A 20,859-nucleotide genomic window follows, 5' to 3' on the forward strand; every position below is an offset into this window, starting at 1 on the left:
ACCGTATGGTGCAATATACTGTTTACTTTTTTAGACCTCTAGTACATGTACCACTGATGAGTCCTTAATGGACAAAATAGACGTATGGTGCAATATAATGTTTAGTTTGTTTATTTCCTTCGTTGGCATACTAATTTTTTCTTTCATACTTCGTATTTCTATTGTTTATTTTATCGACACATATAGAATAGGCAAAACATTTTCTTATCTCTGTCTGATTTAAACATATTTTATTTCGAAACAGACAAATGGATAAGAGACAAGTTCTAACAACTTACAAGCTCTTCTCCACGAATACAGCATATGAATTACATTTAAATCACGTGACGTACTATGTACACAGAGATAAATTTACAAGATAATAATAAGGTGGATGTATTTTGTCTAAATCTACTTTATCACAAAAAAAGTAAAGGGGATTGGAAGAGAAAGTAGATGAAAGACGGGAAAGGAAGTCGAGAGGGAGCAGATTTGATGCCGATTGTAAAAGGTTCGTTCAGGTAGTATCAAAACGCTTTGTTGTATTCAAAAACGTCAGTACCGATTTAACTAAGAGTAAGTGTCACTATTTCCCCATAAAATAATTTCTACATTAAAATCTACATTTAAATCGCGCGATGTATCAAATAAGACACGTCTTTGAATAACAAAATTTGAACATGTAAAGAAGTAGTGATATCTCTGTCTAATAAATGTTCTCTTATTGTTACATTGTAGCTGCAGCCGACACAATTTTTCGCAAAGGTTTGAACTCGCTCGGAACTTTACTTATATCTTATGGCGTGAAATAGAATGCATATATTAAAGCGTCATCACCAAATGACAATATCTGAAAACGAATGTCGATAATACTAGCAGCAACAGGATATTAGATCAAAACAAAAAGCTAGATATGGACCTCTGCACACAACCAGATAAAAAACAAGGTGTTTCGGAAGGGTAAGTGATCTTGCACTTCTCATAATGTCTTCCGTATATATTTTTGCCATTACAACGTAGGTAATCAACTTGTTTTCTTTAAGTTTTCTGACTTCATTCAAATCGGTAAAATAAAACAGTTTAAGAACAGGGTTGAGGAATATAGTAGGGTTCTGAGACGACGTCTGTTTCCCAAGGCAAATATATACATATACGGCCACCTCTGTCCTGATACCACACGACGCTATTCAACAACATATGTTCTTTCTTACACGGTCAATTTTTCAATTTGTTTAATCACTATACGACTTACATAACGTAATGCTATTCAAAACCTTTCGACTGGCACTATCCAGATACTAAAAGATACCATACGATCAGATGCAATTTTATTCTGTGCATCAATATAAGACCAAATCTGTTCTGACGTAATACTTTACGTTACTTTGGGCTTATATTACTTCCATCTCTGTTCCGATGATATAGACACTATACTACAATCTCTGTTCTGATGATATAGACACTATACAAAAAAAAAAGTACAACAATCTCTGTTCTGATGAAATAGACACTGTACTACCATCTCTGTTCTGATGATATAGACACTGTNTATATTTTCCTCAGTGCCTGTAGGGCCCGTATGACCCTGACCGTACTTAATACTACAATTTAATTACCTTAAGATACAGATGATGACAGCTGCCACTAGTAACACCATTGCACAGGTAACTACCGCGACGACCATAGTACCTGACACAAATATAAAAAATAACATCAGCAAATTCATAGCAAACTTGTCAGAAAGTAATACAATGTTTTTTACCAACTCATGACATTTTGTAAATAATGGTTTAAATTGACTTTCGATAAGTATTCACTCATGGAAGGAAACAAATCCATTGTAGTTATTGTCCCTGCTCAGTATCAAAGAAGTAAGAAGTTTTACTTCAACTGGAAACATCAGGGTTAAATGATAAGTGACCGAGTAATAAAAGTCAGTACTTTTAGCATTAGCCCTAATAAAGCCTATGAATTCAGTCAAATCATTATTTGTGTCCTGCTAATATGCAGTCAATTCCTTTAACTAAAACAAAACAAAATATATTTACGTATTAGTTTACGGTAAATGTGGAAACAAGGATAAATGCTAATCGAAGTTTGACGAATAAGTCTTGCCATTTAAGTACGCATAGGAATAACGTCGGCATTATTCAGTTCTGTGTTTTATTTTTAACAACGTGAAATTGTAACAATAAAGCTAAAATAACGAAAAATATCGGGAACTCATCTTTAAACGGTGGTGTATAAACGTAATTAACCACAGATGACGTATCGTTATATCAGTATTGTATGCGTGTTAATACATGTAGTTATATAGTCGTACCATTTTGGTTATTCTACCTAATATATCAAAAATAGTTTTTGTTTGATGGGAAGGTGTATTTATTCAACAACGAGTAATCGTGTTATAAGGTTAATTCTAAAAAAACGAAGAAGAATATGATCTTTAGAGCGTTTTTAGTTTACCTGTATGTATTGGAAATTAACTAATGGAAATGAAGATAAACATGTTTAACCACAGTCTGGATTTGGGTTACATCTTTCAACAACAGTTTTTATGACATTGTCCAAATCACAATATCACAAATACGACAAGTCAGTCCCAGAAGCAATGTGTAATATATCCAAATTTTGTTTATTAATAAATTCAAATGAAGTCAGAGTGTTTGTTAATTTGTACAAACATTCATTATGGCGCTACATCGTTGATGAATGACCGTTACTGGAAGTATAAGTCAAAGTTTAACATTCTTTAAACCATAAATTCAGAATATTGCCAAACAAAATGACGAATTTATGTTTAACCAATACTGATTAATCGATTCCCTTGACGTTGATAAATTTTGATAAGTGTGGTAGAAAATAATAGTGCTTCTTTGTAAAAAAGTACTTAATGTTTAATTATCAATAGTTTAACTAGCAGGTTATGATGAGGTTTGTTGTACCTCAGACATGAAGTCCAGAAATAATAGTTTAAAAGATTTTCAGTAGTGGTCTCCCTTTTTCTATGGTGAATCAATTCCCACAAATCTCGATATTGTAAGGTTATGATAGTTGCCTCCCCTAAGTCTGTAGGAAAAGAATAGCGAATGGCAGGTCAACTACAAAAAAGGTCAACACATATAGAGTGATGTGGGAAGGGAGTATCCTCAGAGCTCGATACCAACAAGTAAAACATCCGGTCAGAAAATGCTCGCGAGGAAAATGTACTAAGGACCAATTTAAAAATACACAAGGTTTGACAATTTAATTAACTCTAACGGACCAATTAAATTCTACATTTACAACTAGAGGCTAAGTACGATGCAGAGGGGACTGGGGTTAAGCCCCTGATCGCTATATATCTTAACGGCCCTCTCTGATTCTTTAGTAGACGAGTAACTGAATTAATAACTAATTATTCATAGCAATATTATCCCTACTTAAACCATTAGGAATATTTAAGTTGTACAGAAATTGATTTAATAATAAGAATTATTAGAAATTATATTAATCGTAGTAAAAAAGTGTATTCAACTCTCCTGCTCCGAGATGAAAATTAGTAAAAGAGCATGTAACCCATAAAATGGTTTTAAAAAGCTATAATGCAACCACACAACTATCTAAAGTATAGAGCATATATGCCAAGTTATATAAATAATAGTCACGATGGTTTGCAACAATAGTTAACGCTTTTTTAAATGGTTATTAGAAAGTGGACAACAATCCTCACAACGTACTGATCATGTACCAAATTTAATTAAAAACCTGTTGAGAAGGTAAATATCAGTACTTCTTGGTAAAACACAGAACGAGGAGTAGGGACATTACTCCCATGAATAAATTCAAAAATAACAAATCTTGCAGAAATGTAGTTTGCTATGGTAATTGATTTAAATTTAAATTTATAAAACCAAAACTACTACCCTTAAAACTTTGAAGTGTATTTATCTACGAGATACGGTTCAATTTACAGTGTATCATATCAAGATATGTTTTTGTGAACAAAAACGTATGTCTCCCTTTAACGGTTTAAAAATTACGGCCCGGACATGTTCTTCCTGAAAACATTGCACTTTGACCTCACGAGCAAGGCCACAATAACCTAATGACAGTGTAGTGTACATCATCTATGGGTGATGCAGGTATAATTCAAGTTCCATCAAGGTATCCTTAACGGTTTAAAAGTTACAACCCGGAGAAGATGGTCATGGCAAATTTGCACATATTTTACCATTGACATTGGGTTTAAGGTCACAATGACATAAGGACAGTCCATTACACATTGTCTATGAGTAATGCATGTATACTTTAAGTTTCATCAAGATATCTTTAATGGTTCAAAAGTTACGTCCCAGACAAGATCATATTGGAAGAACCAGAACCAGAAGAATCAGTAATAATACAATATGTCTCCCTTTATTCGAAGTGGAGACATAGATAGCAGTTGTGTCTAAAGTAAAAAGATGCATTGAACGTGGTAAAATCCGTAGTTAAATTAATAAAAAGTAAATAAAATATTGAATTTATTCAAATTGTTACATTAAAAGATGAAAGCTTCCCTTAACACAATACATAAGATTTTAAGCTCTAAACAATATTGAAGTTCATTGTTTTATGCAACGTTTGTGTGACTTGTAAGAGCTATTTACACATAGTTGAAATGATAGACTATTAGACATGCACACACTGTCTTTCAAATTGAATGTTTTCAAGAGACATCAAGGTCATGATTGTGAGCCCCACAATAATAATTTGTTCTCTTCGTCGTGTTTTCATCATTATCATACCATGATACAGAATATATGAATATTGTTTTGATTGCAATATTCAAATTATCTGGTAATATTTTTTAAATATTGGCGACGACAAATATCCAAACAAGTAGGTAGTGTTAATGACGTAAGCAGGTTTTTTACTCCTTAACATGATCGCGTGGTAAGCATTGCTTTTTTTTGTAATGAACACAAATAACGGAAACTTAAATTGAACTCTTTAAAAAAAAAAAGATTTTAAACATTTGATAGTACAAACATTATATTATGAAATTTCGTACATATGAGTGTGAAATCTCATTAATTGAAACGAGTACCTACGACAAATAATAACTGACATATCTATAAAGAACGTATAATGACAACTACAATATCATAAACGATGCACCAGTGTTGACATTTACCTGACTGTTAGAAGTTAGGCATTTGGTGCATATAATATATTGGTATTAATACAAAAATAACTGAGAATAAACCATGTAAAAAAAAATAAGAATAAACGCAAAATGAGTCTACACTAGCTGCGCACTAAAACACTTACCTAACGGGATGTCACCGCTGTCAGTGTTTAATTGGACCCTAATAAATCCGGAACAAAAGGTATCATTGGTTACCAAGTGCATGTGGGTTCCTGACAAATATATAAACTCATATTTGTTTCCCACTCTTGTCTATATTTTTGAAGAATGAAGCAATGATAATGGACAAAATAAATGCACCTTACATGTTTTTATTATCATACATTAAACATAATTTCCCTAGCAATTGCATACGACATTCTGCTAGTTTTCAGATTAAGACAACAACTGTTCATGTAATGCCTTGAAACGAATCATCCTGACAAAAAATATAAACTCATATTTTTTTATCTCTCTTGCAGATATTTTTCATTAGCATATGTGAAACATAATTTCCCTAAACATTGCATACGACATCATCTTAGTATTTAGATTAAGACAACAGCTTCACATGTAATGCCTTAAAATGATGTTGATTTATTTACAGAAAATATCTTACAGAAATGCCTGTTCTAATTCTGCTGACAATTGTATATCGGATGCTCCAGTACTAGTTTCCACATTCCTGGATGAAGCACTACTACCATTGCTATCTAGTATATATACTTACTGTTGACGACACAAACAAAATTTCGGTTCTCGCTACAGTTCACACTCGTCAAAAACATTTCGGACGCTTGGATTACACCGCCTGTTGTACACATTCCCACCTCATAAGTTTCTGTAAGGATATGCTTAGCATTTAAATCATGAGATAACATAAATTCAAATCGATATTGGAAAGTGTGAAATGTGTACGCAAGTCTATACATGCAAAACATTTTAACTACTGAATTAGTATGCAACATCCAAATTCGTAATACAAGGGCTCCATTTTCGATAAAAATATTTTCTCTGCACCCTTAGAATATGTCAAGGCAAAATAAAGGTTCAAAGTAAATAATTTGATTTCTTGGCTGATACCTGCCTATGAAGATAAAAGAGGAGCTAGACCAAAGTTAAAGGTGACATTTTTTAAAGGTATTCTGTCACGCGATTCAATTCATCTCTTTCAAATCTCTTTCGAATGTGTTAAGGATTTTTGACGTGTTCCACTATATTTAACTCTTCTGCAAGATGGCACGTAGAGAGCATTCGAGTTTACATTGCATCATGACATACCCGACGGTATGGTGAGCATACATAAGGTATGCATATCGAGAAAGGAACCAATTTCTTTCAAAATAGTGCAACATTCCGCGGTTTTATATTTATTGATTAAATCATTGATTCATGCTTTTCTGTCTGCTGTACCGTTGTAATCTTTATCAGTTAAATTGTTGTTTGTATATTTATATATTAATGACTTAGTTTTATACAAGATAACATACAGAACATCATTAAAAATGAAATTGATACCTCCATCGTTTTTACTCGTTGTTTCGATGGTGTTGGCCAGCCATATATCATGGTTAGTGTCCATGCATGTGATGAACATGTTATTCATGAAGTCGCGAGTAGCCAGGAAGCCGGTCATATTGTTAGTGCAGTACTTGGTAGCGGAGGCGAAGTCTAGTCTCTCTGGTGAATATATCGCAAGGAACTCCAGACCTGGAATACGTTAACGTACTCATGTACGAGGATATTTCATAATTCATGCAACTGTTAATAATTAATATGAAATTTTGATACAGACATAATAAATACACAATTTTATACCAAAACAAAATGAAAATACTGACTTACTTGATAGGCATGTCCTATGAACTGGATCCCAAACGTCCGTTTCACGCATACAACCACATGTATAATTACATACCAGGTGATCAGCACAGTCGGAATCCATCAAGCAACTTTCGTTCCATGTTTCTAAAAGGTTGTAAAGTGACTACAAAATGATACCTAAAGTATCAGGATGTGAATCTTTGTTGTTGAAATGAGTTGTGGGTAAATGTAAACCGCTAAACCAAGAATATAACAGGTAGATTATCACATAGTAGTTGACAACAGGTAAGTTTGAAACACTAATGCATCTTAAAGGAAAATATGAAGAAATAAGTCCTCTTTATCCTGCAATATTAAAGAAAGGGTAGATGTAAAGACGCTTTGTCTGAACGTACAACTAAAGTTAATCTACCTCCTTCACGGTCATTCGAATGATTGGGATTGAAAATTGAGATTTTGAGGATTTTATACGTAAACGTAAAATATCTGTTTACGTAACTACAAGTATTGCTTATATCGTTATCTTTGTTATGAGTAAATTGTTTATGTAATCTATAAACAAGGACAACGGTAGAGAATTGATAAAATAGGAACTATCCAGAGTTTACCCTCACTTACGTTTTCTGCACTGGCTGGTGGGGACATTGCAAATAAATTGCTAAACTGTTTCGTGTTATACAAGGAAGGTCCATGTTTTGCGATCAAAAGTTTAAACTAGCATCTTCTTAATATGGTTCAATTATATAATCAAAATTTTAAAATGTATCTCCTAATCAAGAGCCATGTTTTTAATTATCCTCTTCTGATTGATAATTTAACATTATCTCAGCTCTCAATTGACCTTTACACTTGCATTGCACCGTATAAAACAAGACCACGATAGCTCAAGGAAAAGGACATGTTTTATTTAATCAAACTATAAAACATCTTCCAGGAATAACATGATTTTGAAAAAGAACTAACGATCTGTTTATCCTGTATTTCAAGCAAATTATATTAAAACATGCTTTTTTTGTAATAACAAATAACCCGGTTAATGAATTAAATATTCCACGCAATTAGTTGTGGTCCGTCTAATATTAAAGTGTCTGGACAATTGTTACAGATTTAACTATGATCCGATGATATGAAATGAAATCACAACTCTCACGAATTCCTCATTCGACCCCCTATTTAGGATTTTGCATTAGATTTGAATTTTAATATCTACAAAGATAGGTACTTAGATCGATATTGTAAAGGAACACATATTAATTTCTTTGCGATATTTTTTTTGTAAAAACTCTATATCAAAGGCAAATCCTTAAATGAATAATACGAATTCAATTTACAACAATACATTATATTTCACATTTAAACTTTTCATATGAATAAAGTGTTAATATAAATTAAAAAATATTTATTAAACAACAATATTTAAACAAATATAAATAAATTATATAAAGCACTCTGGTTGGCTCGGATGGAAGCGCGCAGGAGGTTTTATGTGAGAGGAAAGTGGAAAACTTTCAAAACCAACTAAGTGGCATTTAATTCACGAGGAAAGATTATTCAAAGCAAAAAAAACCCATTGACATCAGTGAAATTATGCAGGAATTGGAAGGCAAGTTTATTTATTATTGATGATAATTCATTACATATTCTTTCATTTCCAAACATGATTAACCCCCTTTACACTGTTACACTGATAAACTTCATGTTTTGAATTTTAAACTAGCCTTGCAGATGGTGAGAGAACTTCAATAGGATTTGCTAATCCCTTCGGTCGCTTAACGAAAAGTTAAAATGTCGAACTATCAGGGTTATCAGCAGAAGGCATCCTTACTATCTTAAGAGGCAAGTAATGTTTACGTCTCTTACTTGGGAATTCCTTTTCGTTACAGGTTCGAATAGTTGTGGTATTGCCAACGCATGGCAGCCCACCATACTGGGTGTATCGATTTTCACATACTCTTCTCCTTGTCTGCTGTCCTACCCCGTATGTCACTGAACAACGTCCAAAGGAACTCCACTGAATCCACCTCCATTATCTATAACAAATCATATCCACATCAACTACATTTACTTAAAACCAACATTTACTTTAATTAAGTGTAACTATCATCAACTATGATTAATTTTCATCCCCATTAACTATAATTATTCATAACCCCATCAACTAAATTTAGTCATTTTTTCTAAACATTTTTTTTCATGTCGGTTAGTTCGGATGATGAAAAGTTTCTTGTAGCACAACCAATAAGGTTTTTTTCTGTGACGTTTCGATGACTAGTATGGTATGAATTCTTTCACCTACATCAGACAAACAACCAGTGAAGCGTTTGTATACAAAGGTGTAAAATATGTACGAGTTGTCCACAAATACATGTCGAATCGGCTACGCTGTATGTGTATGTACAATTAGTTGTTATATATGTACCGACATATGACTCGATTTAGCTACTCTTTGTTTAATACTTTGTCATAGATGTGCGAGAGTCTATGAGCCCTCTCATCTCGATTTAGAACTGATCTACTTCGGCGTATCAAGGCTTCTTTTATCTGCCGCTTGAACAGATTGCTCTCTCTGTCCAATACTTGCGAGTTATCCCAGTCAATCACATGATATAGTCATAGCCTCCATTAACTATAATTCATTATTACTAACATAAACTATAAAGATTGTCAACTTCATTAACTACAATTGATTATAGCCTACATTATCTACAATTAAGTATATCCCCAATCAACTATGAATGATCATAACCTCTATTAAAGGGGCTGGTCGGGGGAAAAAATACAAAATAAATAGGTCTAAATGCGTTCTCTGGCCTTCCAAAAGTTATTTACCACGGCAATATGATGGTCGAGTTCTGCTTGCAATGTCCAGTCTTGACCACTGAAATATCGGGGAGCCCCGCGAAAATTTAGCGCAGAACTATTTATATATGTCACGTGGTTGTTTCGAAAGTGAGGCAGTGAAGATAACAACGCCGTCATGTGCCATGTCGGACTTCACTAGCGGACAAGACAGCAATACTATACGTAAATAATTGTTTTCAAAGGTCATGTATGATGCAAGTGTAGTATTCCTACCTATATGTTGTTGTTATATATAACGGTATTGATACCTCGTGCCTGTCATGACTTTTGCATGCATCTTTTTCTTTCGCCGCGATGTTTACATTTGGCCTTGTTGATGACGCGCGTGCGGTAAAATTACATCACTGATCTGGGTCAATTGAGAGTTTTAGACTGTCAGGTGACGATTTAGGATTTCTTTAATATAATTATAATTTTTACTCTTAGGGAGTGAATTTCAGCAAAATTTGAATCGGTATATTTCATAAGAAGGTATTTTAAACATGTGTATGCCATTTTAGCAAATATGACATTTTTTCCCCGACCAGCCCCTTTAAGGNGTCAGGTGACGATTCAGGATTTCTTTAATATAATTAGAATTTTTGCTCTTAGGGAGTGAATTTCAGCAAAATTTGTATCGGTATATTTCATAAAAAGGTATTTTAAACATGTGTATGCCATTTTAGCAAATATGAGAATTTTTTCCCCGACCAGCCCCTTTAACTATAATTAAATATAATGTCCATTGAATATGATTAATTATAATATCCAATAAATTTAATCAATTATAACTGTCATTTACTATGATGAATAATAACCCCTTCAACTATTAATAATCACAACCTACAACAAATATATAATTAGTCATAAGTCCCATTAAATATAATTAATCATGACCTCTATTTACTATATGTAATAATAATCTCCATTAGCTATGATAAAGTATAGCTTTCAAGTTTAACTGAAATACTGTATGATATCTTACCTATTCATTATGTAAGCTTTCACATAAAGAAATTAACAAAACACATTATCATTGAAATGAAACAAATCAATATCTAACATTTCTCGCTCAACAATGAAGTTTTTTTAGACGAAATCGAATTAATACATAGTATGCCTATTTTGATATCACCATTTACAATATCGTTAGTACATGTACGCTCGCAAAATAACCTCACCAACACACTGCACAACTGCACGAGTTGGGCAAAACCGATAGCGGTCATAGAATACCGGGCAAGACGTCAGTTCCATTTCGTTTCCAAGACATTCATAAGATGTAATCCACGCTATCGTGTTGACATTTAATTTGGATCCTCTACCTCCTCTAAAATACAAATATTTGAGTAACATTTAATAGTAACAGTTGCAAGTCATTATTGGTTAAACGTACGGTCAAATTATACATAAACAAGACGTGAAATGATCTTAAATTTGGTTTTAACAACACGTAATGCTAAATTCATTTCAAGATAAGACTGACAAAATACATGTAGTTGTATGCAAAATGCTGAAAATTGAGACCAAACTAAACTGCATACTAGTGGTAGCATTAAAAAGTACGCAGTGTTGTTTGGGTTTTTGGACTCAATGAATATTTCTACTATTGTATGAAGACGTTTTTAAACTAGTGCATGCATATATCAAGTGAGTCTCCTAATAAAAAAGACGATCTGATTTCGCTGATAATTATTCGTAAAAATGTATAATTACTAATAGAAGAGGGGATCCCTTCTCCTCTCTGGTCATGCATTTTAAACGGTACTATTTTGCGTCATTCTGATAACACACCATTTCATTGTAAACAAAATGGCTTGCTGTGGAAGTAACAGTGAGTGAAAACTGTTACTGCGTCAGTTACGAAGCGAAGAGTTGCTAAATGGTCAAAACATACCGGAGGCATTACGTTAGGGAAGCATTTTTGCTGGTGGAAAGTTTTATAAAATGCTAGCAATCGGAATGCTACATGTGTTCTCCTGGATAGCCCGTGGAAAGTTAAATAAAGCTGACGTGGAATCGAGTGCAGTTGTATTAGCATTTACGAGGCTAGTATGTGTTTCTATGGAACACGAATGAATATACTTAGTTATGTAAAGGGGCATGAATCGGATTGAATTCACTGTGCTTTTTTCTATATAGATGATGCGATGGGAAGAGATATCAGTAAGGTTACTGGTTTCTCCAATTTTGCGATGCGGCCTTCCGTGGGATAAGTTTGTGATGTTAAACCACTCGGACTTCGATGGTCTAATCTAATTACATGGTTATACAGTGCGGCCATGAAGTATAACATAAGTTATGTTATATCATTTCCGAGTCCAGTTAAATGGTATTATTTTATTTTATTTTTATAAAACAGAAATTCGCCTGAACGATTTAAGAATATCCAAATTACGGTCTGGGATATTAGAATACCCGAGGAGGAAGGTTCAACAAAAAATACTTTAAAAAGTTTGCTTTCTCATGCAACAGTTCATGTTTTAACGTGATGCAGACGTAGAATGCATAGCCATGTTACAATTACATAAAAGATTAATGTACTAATTCAGATAACATCAGAAGACGTACTGAAAATTGACAAAAGTCACCTGTTCACCTCGTAAAAATAACCGTGTGCGGCCAAGGATTTTGCCTACTGTTTCGGACAATAGGGATAACATCAGACTATGGAAACACTTTTGTTCACAGAATTATTTACACAGAAATTCTAGATATTAGGGACGAGGCAAATTTATTACCGGGATGGGATCAAATTCTTTTACTAAAACAAGAATTTACATAATCTTTGGCCGTTAGAAAGAATGTATCCAATGCCTGCATTTGTGTTAATAAGTTAATGTCACATTACAACAGGATAGATCATTGTAATAAAATGAGTGTTTTCGTCATAAAAAAAACATATAATACATACACTTTGAATATCTTACACAATGTACTTGTACATGTATTTCAATTTGCCAGAAATGTGTATTGTGTGTGGTCACTCAAATGACAGACTCAGTGACAGAAGAGTATGCAACATGAAAAAGGAACAGAAATTTTATGAATAATGTTCAAAAACATGAACATTCCTTTTGGAAGGAAAGTTTGTCCCGTGGTCGTGTAGGTTTAAAAAAAGTAGTGTATTACCGTTCCCAATTGCCCCGTTAAATAATCCCTGGTTTATTTTAAAATGCCGAGATTCGAACAAAGATTTGCTCATTTGAATATCGGCATGGGCAACTAACTTATGGTGATAAATAATTACTATACGTGTGATTTGACCAGTTTCAACACAGGCTTAGATAAAATATTATTCCTTGGTTTCAAAGTGGGATAAGAAATTGCCCAAATACATCCCCCTCTAGTGGGTCCCTTTTGCCACTGATTGTGTTTATAAAAGATTCAGCCTCGTTTCGAAATTGTCACGTGACCTTATCAGCGCTGTATTTAATGGGGCATCTCCGTATGCTTCTAGCTGGTACGTAAAAACCAACAATTAAATAACCAATCAACCGCGCAACTAGGATTCAGGACTATACTATTATTTATTGGTATTTTTTTTCTCCTTTTGTTGACAAAATTTATACACAAAAGTTGATAGCTAAAGAAAAAAAAACCCGAAGGGATGTAACTGACCTTGTGCAGAAATAAAAGTGTTCTAAAGGTACATGTAACATGCCGCTAACCTTCGCTCTTTGTTCTTATCAGCAGGATAAAACTGGCTTTTTTACACAGCAAAAGCTATTAACTTTCCTATTTTTGATATTCTTACGTGTCGTAAAGAATTCGATCATTTACATAATGCCATGCATGCGTCAATGGACCCCTTTAAAATGACGATATTTCTTGTCAAATAATCGTACGCTTCTTCTTCTATAACGATGATTTTTTGTTAATACTAATTCGCNATTTTTGTTAATACCAATTCGCAGGTGACTGGTAAATCGTTTAACAAACCAAATGACGTAACAGATCACTCTCCATTAAGATGAACGCACTCTCATTGTATTATCATTACCTCTGATCTAGTCAAATATGTAATTGTCATTCAGTGGATTCTGCTCGTGACATCTCATTAATTCGGTTATGCCTACTAATGACGTAAACATGGCTTCAACACAGCGCCTGGTGAGATAAGTAGCAGTCGGGAAAAGGCTGCACACGCTTATTTTCGATATAAGTGAATGAAATTGTAAATCTAACGATATCCTTATAGTATTGATGAAAGGAGTAGGGGCGATAAGGGCCATAATTGGCCCAAACCAGGAACTTCTTAATCTCCATATCATATCATCATGAATATATGACATTCATAAAAAAAGTGCTTTACTTTAAAATTAGAACTATCGTTGCCTAGCAACAGAGCTGTAAACATAAGCACCATTTTTGCATATTTTGGCACATATTACCACAATAAATCTATTTATGGAATTCAATCTAGTTTTTACATGTACATATAGTTAATAGTTATTTGCATGTTTGCTATAAGATATAGGTAGCTGATTTAAATAAATCTGTGAGTTTAACATCCATGGTCTTTATTGTACTTAATTTGTATATTGTAGCCGATCATGTTTAATAGCAACCAAATAAATACCCTAGCAATCATAACAGTCGACTAGATGTCAGGAAAAAACCCAGCAAATCCATGTTCTTTTTATGATATACCAATACGGAATTTATTCAGCATTTAATATCTTCAGGGATAATCCTGGAGGGGGCCATGGGGACATTGACCCCTCCATTATCCAAATTTCTTTTCATTTTACATGGAATAGCTCCTCCAAATTTTGAATTTGGCCAGAATTTGCTGAAAATGGCCCACTGCTCTCAAATTTCAGGATTTTTCCTGTGTCTTCATTATTTTCTGAATAAATTACTAAAATGTATCTAATTGACATGTAAAGCAACAGCAGTTCTTAAATTATGTCAGATTCCATAAAACAAATATTACCAGACTAATTGATCATGAACTTAAATCAAATTCATTTACTGGGCAATAAAATGTGTTGGCTAAAGTTAACATCTTAGGTGACCATTGTATGACTTCTGTCTGACAAATGTATACATGTATATTTGATATATAAATGTTAGTATTTAGGAAAGTGTTTGCCTTTTACAGACTTGAGGATTGAATTATACGGTAGTAAATGGACAAGAGACTGATAATATGGAAATGGCCTTTGAAAGAGTAACATACATCATTTCTAGGGTACAGTGTAATACACCTACTGAGGCAATTTTAAATATATAAAATTAATGTACATTGAAATAATAAAATGGGTATCAATGCAATAACCACTTAATAATTTAAACACTAAAACATCTAAATGTCCAATATTAGCCACATGCTTTGAAAAATACATTTATTGATAATTTCCACAGATATAATTCAACATGAACTTCTCAGTGGCTCTTTGGTAATTATACACTGTACATGCCATATTGTACACAAATGTTGAATGGATTGGTAAGTCATTTGAACACTGCATCGTGCCTAGATACCACTTCCATTCCTCTATGCAAGAGTCATCACTATCATCTATGTCAATTGATTGAGCAATATTTGCAGCATCAAGCATGAAGTTTGACCAGTCCTTTCTGCGTGCAAATGCTGTCTTTTCCATATGACTGACGCTACCTATGCACATGTTCCTACCACTCGGGTACCTGCCCTACCTTTATAATACCAGCATTGAACTTATCCGCAATTGGTGTGATTTTGAACTTGTGTGTCGACTTTGAATCTTTACACTGATAATATGATTATCAAGTTTACATACGGATGCATCGTAGCCACCCTCATCACTCATGTGTTCTTGTGTATATGAACGAGCTAATTTTAGCTGATACACACCAAGTGTAAGGTTTCGCAACTCCTCCTCTGTCATTATCGGAAACTTTAAGGAGCTCTCATCAATCTTTTGCCATTTACTTCGTTTTGCAGCCAAGTTGCCATTCTCAATATATTATGACCTTTAGTTTTTCTTTCTGACATTGCGGCATGGCCACTTTGACTATGCTGCCATTTATCGTACTCTCTGAACTCAATTGTATAGTGCCATCAAGTAGTACATGTACCACTTAGTGTTACTAGCGAAGAATACAATGTACAACTGAACCCAATTAATAACTATGTGGATAAATCATTAGTCTGCTATTAAATCATACTAAATTGATAAAGGTTTTCATACTGTTTATATTGAACCAAAAAATCTATGTACCTGTAACCAAGTTGTTTACATGTAACGTCAGCATTTCTTCGAGTCCAGCATTCCCCACACAGAGAATTCCATCTGTACTGTTGAAATCTATCTCTCAAAAATACCATCACAACTTTGTAGATACTCGGTGGACTGAGGGTGTCAAGTCTGACTGCACCTATAATAAATCAAAATTGATGAATGGACATACAATGTATTTCGCATTGTCTGACATTTGAGATTGACTTGACCTTAACATAATAAAAACCTTGGACATTTACCGTCACCTGAGGTGTAATATAGCTCTTCTTGTTGCGACATGACAAGATTGTGCATACAATGTAAATAGAGAAACTGTGAATTCGCTGACAAAATCATTTTTGATTTGTAATTTCATATTTTGGCATAAACAAAATGAAAAAATAATTATGTGGATATTGTACCATATGGATATGTTACCAGAAACATACGGAAAGAAAACTCGGAGTGAACTGATTATTACATCATTCATCATTCAATTTTATTCATCAAAATGGAAATGGAACGGTGTTTTGTTTTATTTTATTTATGGAAATGGAACGGTGTTTTGTTTTATTTTTATTCATTCATTTATTTATATATATATATATTACACATAATGTTGACACATTAGCCTTAATCTAGCACAATCACGCGTCCAACCCAAAGTAATCCCGACATTGACAGGGCTCCCACACAAACTTCCATCTCAAATTCGTCGATTTTGTTTTCAATTCAGTCCGGTATGTTGACAAATTCATCGATCACAAGCTGCTTCTTCAACTTCAATATCAACAAACAATGACTGACTCCGGCGAAGTGCGGCGCGAAGCGTAACCGTGTCACACATCGGGCTTGAATGGAATATTTGTAATCCTTCCGCAAAATATAGTCCGGATAAAAGAACGCGTTTTAAGGAAAACCTTGATAGAACTATAAACATAAGGATTTACTTTCTATATAGTTTCGGTTATCGGTTGGTAACTACCATCGAACTCGGGTAAATTGAATAATCGGCGAAGCCGATTATGATTAATTTACCAGAGTTCCATTGTAGTTATCACCCGCTAACTTAAACTAAATATAAAGTTAATCCTTATATTTATATTTATATTTTTATATTTATATGAATAATCGGCGAATTATGCTTAATTTACCCGAGTTCCATTGTAGTTAACACCCAATAACCTAAACTAAATTGAAATCCTTAAATATTATGACCAAAAGTATACATAAATATATATATATACGTCATAATTGACCAATTTAGAGATCTTCTACGACACAATTAACGGCTTCCTGCTCGTTTTTATTGGATTGTTAACTTTCAATTGATACCCTGTGTTTGACACATTTGACCCCTGTGACCTTGAACAATTCTATAGAACAGGGGCCGTTGAATAAATTCCGTCACCACATAGCTGCCCTACGAACGGGCAATAAAATATGTTAGCGCCTTGGCAGATTGCAAAAGCATGTAGAGTACAATGCAAGTGCACATTTTTGACATCATCCGGCAAGAATTGAACAAGTTATTCATTGTTTAATGGTATGCACTCGTAACTAGTGGCTTCTATTTCGGCGACCCGTACGTGCGGCGTCTAAAATTAGGCCGATAGTGGTCTATAATATCTCCCGGCGTCCTAACGGTTCCCCAAAAAACTCTTCGCTCGGGCGCCTTTTCGGAATTCGGCGCCCATGTGACTGAAGCTTTACCAACGTTTTCCTGTTTTTTACATAAGGGAGAACGGAAAATCAAATAATTAATTGCACACTGAAGAAAGTTTTGTGAAACAGAATTATTAACGGCATGCGTTTAATAGTTCATTAAACAATTATGAATCTTGAATTCATGTGCTCACCTATCATTATTACAATGTACAAAATGTATATAGATTACAACATTTAAATGTACATACCAGCACAAAAGCAACTACCGCTTTCGGAACAAGGATTGTTATATAAATAGAAATAAAACCATATGTGTAAACAAAACACCTACCGCCTTAGTACAAGGATTGTTATTTAGATTAAAACAATGTTAAACTTAGCTTGCACACAAAAAAAGTACATGGATTAAAACATTGCTTTATTTGCACCTTCTGTTTCGGTACAAGGTTTATGTAAAGATTAAAACAATATGACATCTGCACGATAAATACCTACTGTTTCAGTACATTTTCCTATGGATTAAAACAATGTCATACCTGCACACAAAACACCTGCCGCCTCAGTGCAAGGATTGCATGCTTTCTGATAGTCAATTGAGCAATTCGAAAGGTTGGTTTCATATCCAGTTGGGCAGACATAACGAGCAGTAAGGATTCCTTTTCTATCCAAAGGCACATTTGCCGATATGCCACCACTGAAATGTATTACAAAGCGGATAAAGTTTCAATTGTTTAATACCTTCCTACTGGGCAGATGATATATCCCAGTACGTAAAACATGATGACTCTCTGTTTGGCTCTTGGTTGGATTTGTGGTTGCGTCATACTGACGTTTCTTGAGGGTTAGAGACTTTGACCGCTGAGCGTTGACAATTGGTTGACCTGAGACCGCTTAGCGTTGACCTGGACCGCGTATGCGGGTCATGATACCGCTACGCGGTCGCGATCGGGTCAACCGCATGGCGGGTCACCGCTGTACGCTGTAAACCCATTGTCATCGCTTAGCGGTCAAAGTCTTAGCCCCTCAAGTAACGTCAAAATGATATAACCATAAAACCCCGTTGCGAAGAAGGACGTCATCTTGAAACGCCGTTGCTAACAGTCCCTACACGTAGTCATCATAACTATTAATACTGTCATGGAAGTTTCGTAGAAGAACGCTAAACTTAACTAAACGATCTAAATGTAAAATATTCAAGAGAAGGCACCTTTTTAAAACTATGCATTTTTAAGGTTTATTTAACATTCATTGATCACTGTAAGAGATTCATTAAATGGAAACTCCGTACAAACATGATTTTGAAAATACAATAGGACCAGGAAGGTAATTATTTTTCACTGGTTGACTGTGACAATTTGATATTTTACTTGACATTTGATTGAAGACACAATTTAGTGAAGTCTCCTGCGTTTTACATTTTTTAATAGTCAAGGTATTCGTGATATTTTTAGTGATACCCTAAAATTATGTAAGGAGTCTGTATGACGAACCTGAATCCCAGTTCCTTACAGGCCGCGTTGGCGGAGTAGTTTGTCCAGCATTCTCCACATAACGGGTTCCAGGTTTGTTGGGAGTCGTAGTATATCTCTATTCCTCCCTCGTACTTGGTTTTATGTCCATACAGTCGCACTGCAAAGACATTCAGATGGTGAAACTAATAATTATATTGTGCATTACATGTTTCGGATACTGGTTGTAAAACTAAAAACGCAGCATACAATTACGAATTTATATAAAAATTAAAAGTTGTTTTAACGACCCAGTTATACTAAGGTAGGAGGTAAATGCAATACATTGTTTGTAAGAGTTGTCATATTTTTTTCGGACTGTATTCACATTAACAGTCTGAAAACAAACCACCACGTTTTTCTGTGCAGACGTTACATACTCAGGCACATATCAGGAGAACGTCATTTTGACATGTTTGCTGAATCAATAAATGAGGAAAAATATCTTCCGTGTATTGAACTGTAAGTGACATCATTATTTTAAGCATATGTCTACTGTGGGGTCAAAATATTAATGATCATTTATTCTTTTGTACTTATACTATAACATCATCATTATTCATTTACAAAATTTCGAACTAAACAGTCCAATGAAGAACCCCTACAGAGGTGAAAAAAATGCCTTTGCTATTTAACTTTCATAATCGCCTTTCTTCACAAAGACTCGCTGTTCTTTAGTAAATATTTAAGATAGAAACAACTACTTTCCAAAGTATGATTTAAAAACCAACGGTTGGAGAATTACACTAACTGTAAAACAAGTAAGCCCATTTATTTCTTTGACACTACTAATATATGTACGATCTATGACGTCAGGTTATACTGTTATTGCGAACTTAAAGAGCTTATAAAGTAAAGATGTAAGTGCGCAATGTAATGTTGTGTCCATTTTTTTTTGTAAAACTAACTTCACTTTCGTCCAGTGTGATATTATGCAAAAGTAGGTTCGTGTGCTGACCCATGTTTATGTACCTGTAGTTATATAAAAAAAACTCCTCTTAAAACACAAATATACATGAATTATTGTACATGTTCTTAAAGTTTAATTTGAACAGGATCATATTACATATGCTTAAAAGAATATCTAATTAAGTCTGTGAAAGTGTTTTAAACATTCTAAATTTATAATGTATGATTAAGATATCCTTACCGTTACCTGATGAAGCTATGTCCACCGAAACGAAAAGCAACAGCACATAGTAAGTCCTCCATAACAAGCGATCTGAATTAACTGCCATGTTGGTGTTATTTAACGTGTTTGAGAGGATGTGTATGCTTCGTTAACTGGGCAGTGTGTATGTTCCTCAAGGTAATTCGTCACACCGAGTATGAGTAATTGGAATGATGGGATGCAAACACTTGATACGACCAAGGGGATGTTGCTAGATGTGTATAAGATAGTTTATTACATGACTTCCTGTTCTTGTATTTTTATAGTTCGTGTTATATATATATATAGGATCTTACATGAGTTTCCATCTCATATCAGATTTTTGAAACGAGTCTAATAATTTTTCAATTTAGCGAGCCTCTGGCGAGAAAAAATGAAAAATCTGGACGAGTTTCATAAATTTCTTATGAAATGCAAACGAGTGTAAGATCCTTTTTAACACATAATCAAGAATTGTGGTATTTATTTTTGTAAAACGACAATTTTCATGCAACCTTCAAACGTAAA

At 34.0% G+C, this 20,859-nt stretch overlaps 1 protein-coding gene across 3 annotated transcripts; it reads right to left on the reverse strand.

The window, feature by feature from the left end:
* Positions 1-1,583: 1,583 nt before the first annotated feature.
* On the reverse strand, positions 1,584-20,492 carry LOC110459717 (neurotrypsin-like). Of its 3 annotated transcripts, none has more exons than XM_021512104.1 (11): positions 20,338-20,492; positions 19,164-19,302; positions 18,210-18,367; positions 16,006-16,162; positions 10,978-11,126; positions 8,816-8,985; positions 6,977-7,099; positions 6,650-6,841; positions 5,862-5,972; positions 5,275-5,364; positions 1,584-1,668 (listed from the first exon to the last, which is right to left on the reverse strand). In XM_021512104.1, exons 1-6 carry the CDS (start codon positions 20,417-20,419, stop codon positions 8,939-8,941), a joined length of 732 nt encoding a protein of 243 aa, XP_021367779.1. In that variant the 5' UTR covers positions 20,420-20,492; the 3' UTR covers positions 1,584-1,668; positions 5,275-5,364; positions 5,862-5,972; positions 6,650-6,841; positions 6,977-7,099; positions 8,816-8,938. The 3 variants fall into 3 exon arrangements, with proteins under 3 accessions (XP_021367779.1, XP_021367778.1, XP_021367776.1); XM_021512103.1 differs by having other exon boundaries at positions 5,275-5,312; positions 20,332-20,492; XM_021512101.1 differs by having other exon boundaries at positions 20,332-20,492.
* Between the last annotated feature and the right edge of the window lie 367 nt (positions 20,493-20,859).

The sequence above is a fragment of the Mizuhopecten yessoensis genome, unplaced genomic scaffold (assembly GCF_002113885.1).
Source record: "Mizuhopecten yessoensis strain PY_sf001 unplaced genomic scaffold, ASM211388v2 scaffold10193, whole genome shotgun sequence".
Taxonomy (NCBI): Eukaryota; Metazoa; Mollusca; class Bivalvia; order Pectinida; family Pectinidae; genus Mizuhopecten; species Mizuhopecten yessoensis.

What these genes read in the sequence shown, in the direction of transcription:
- LOC110459717 (XM_021512103.1), bottom strand. Translation starts at nt 20,419, where the DNA reads ATGGCAGTTAATTCAGATCGCTTGTTATGGAGGACTTACTATGTGCTG. An exon ending in CATAGCTTCATCAGGTAACG is followed by an intron (nt 19,303 to 20,331) that starts GTAAGGATATCT and finishes ATGTCTTTGCAG; the next exon opens with TGCGACTGTATGGACATAAA. An exon ending in TGTAAACAACTTGGTTACAG is followed by an intron (nt 11,127 to 16,005) that starts GTACATAGATTT and finishes TTTGTATTTTAG; the next exon opens with AGGAGGTAGAGGATCCAAAT.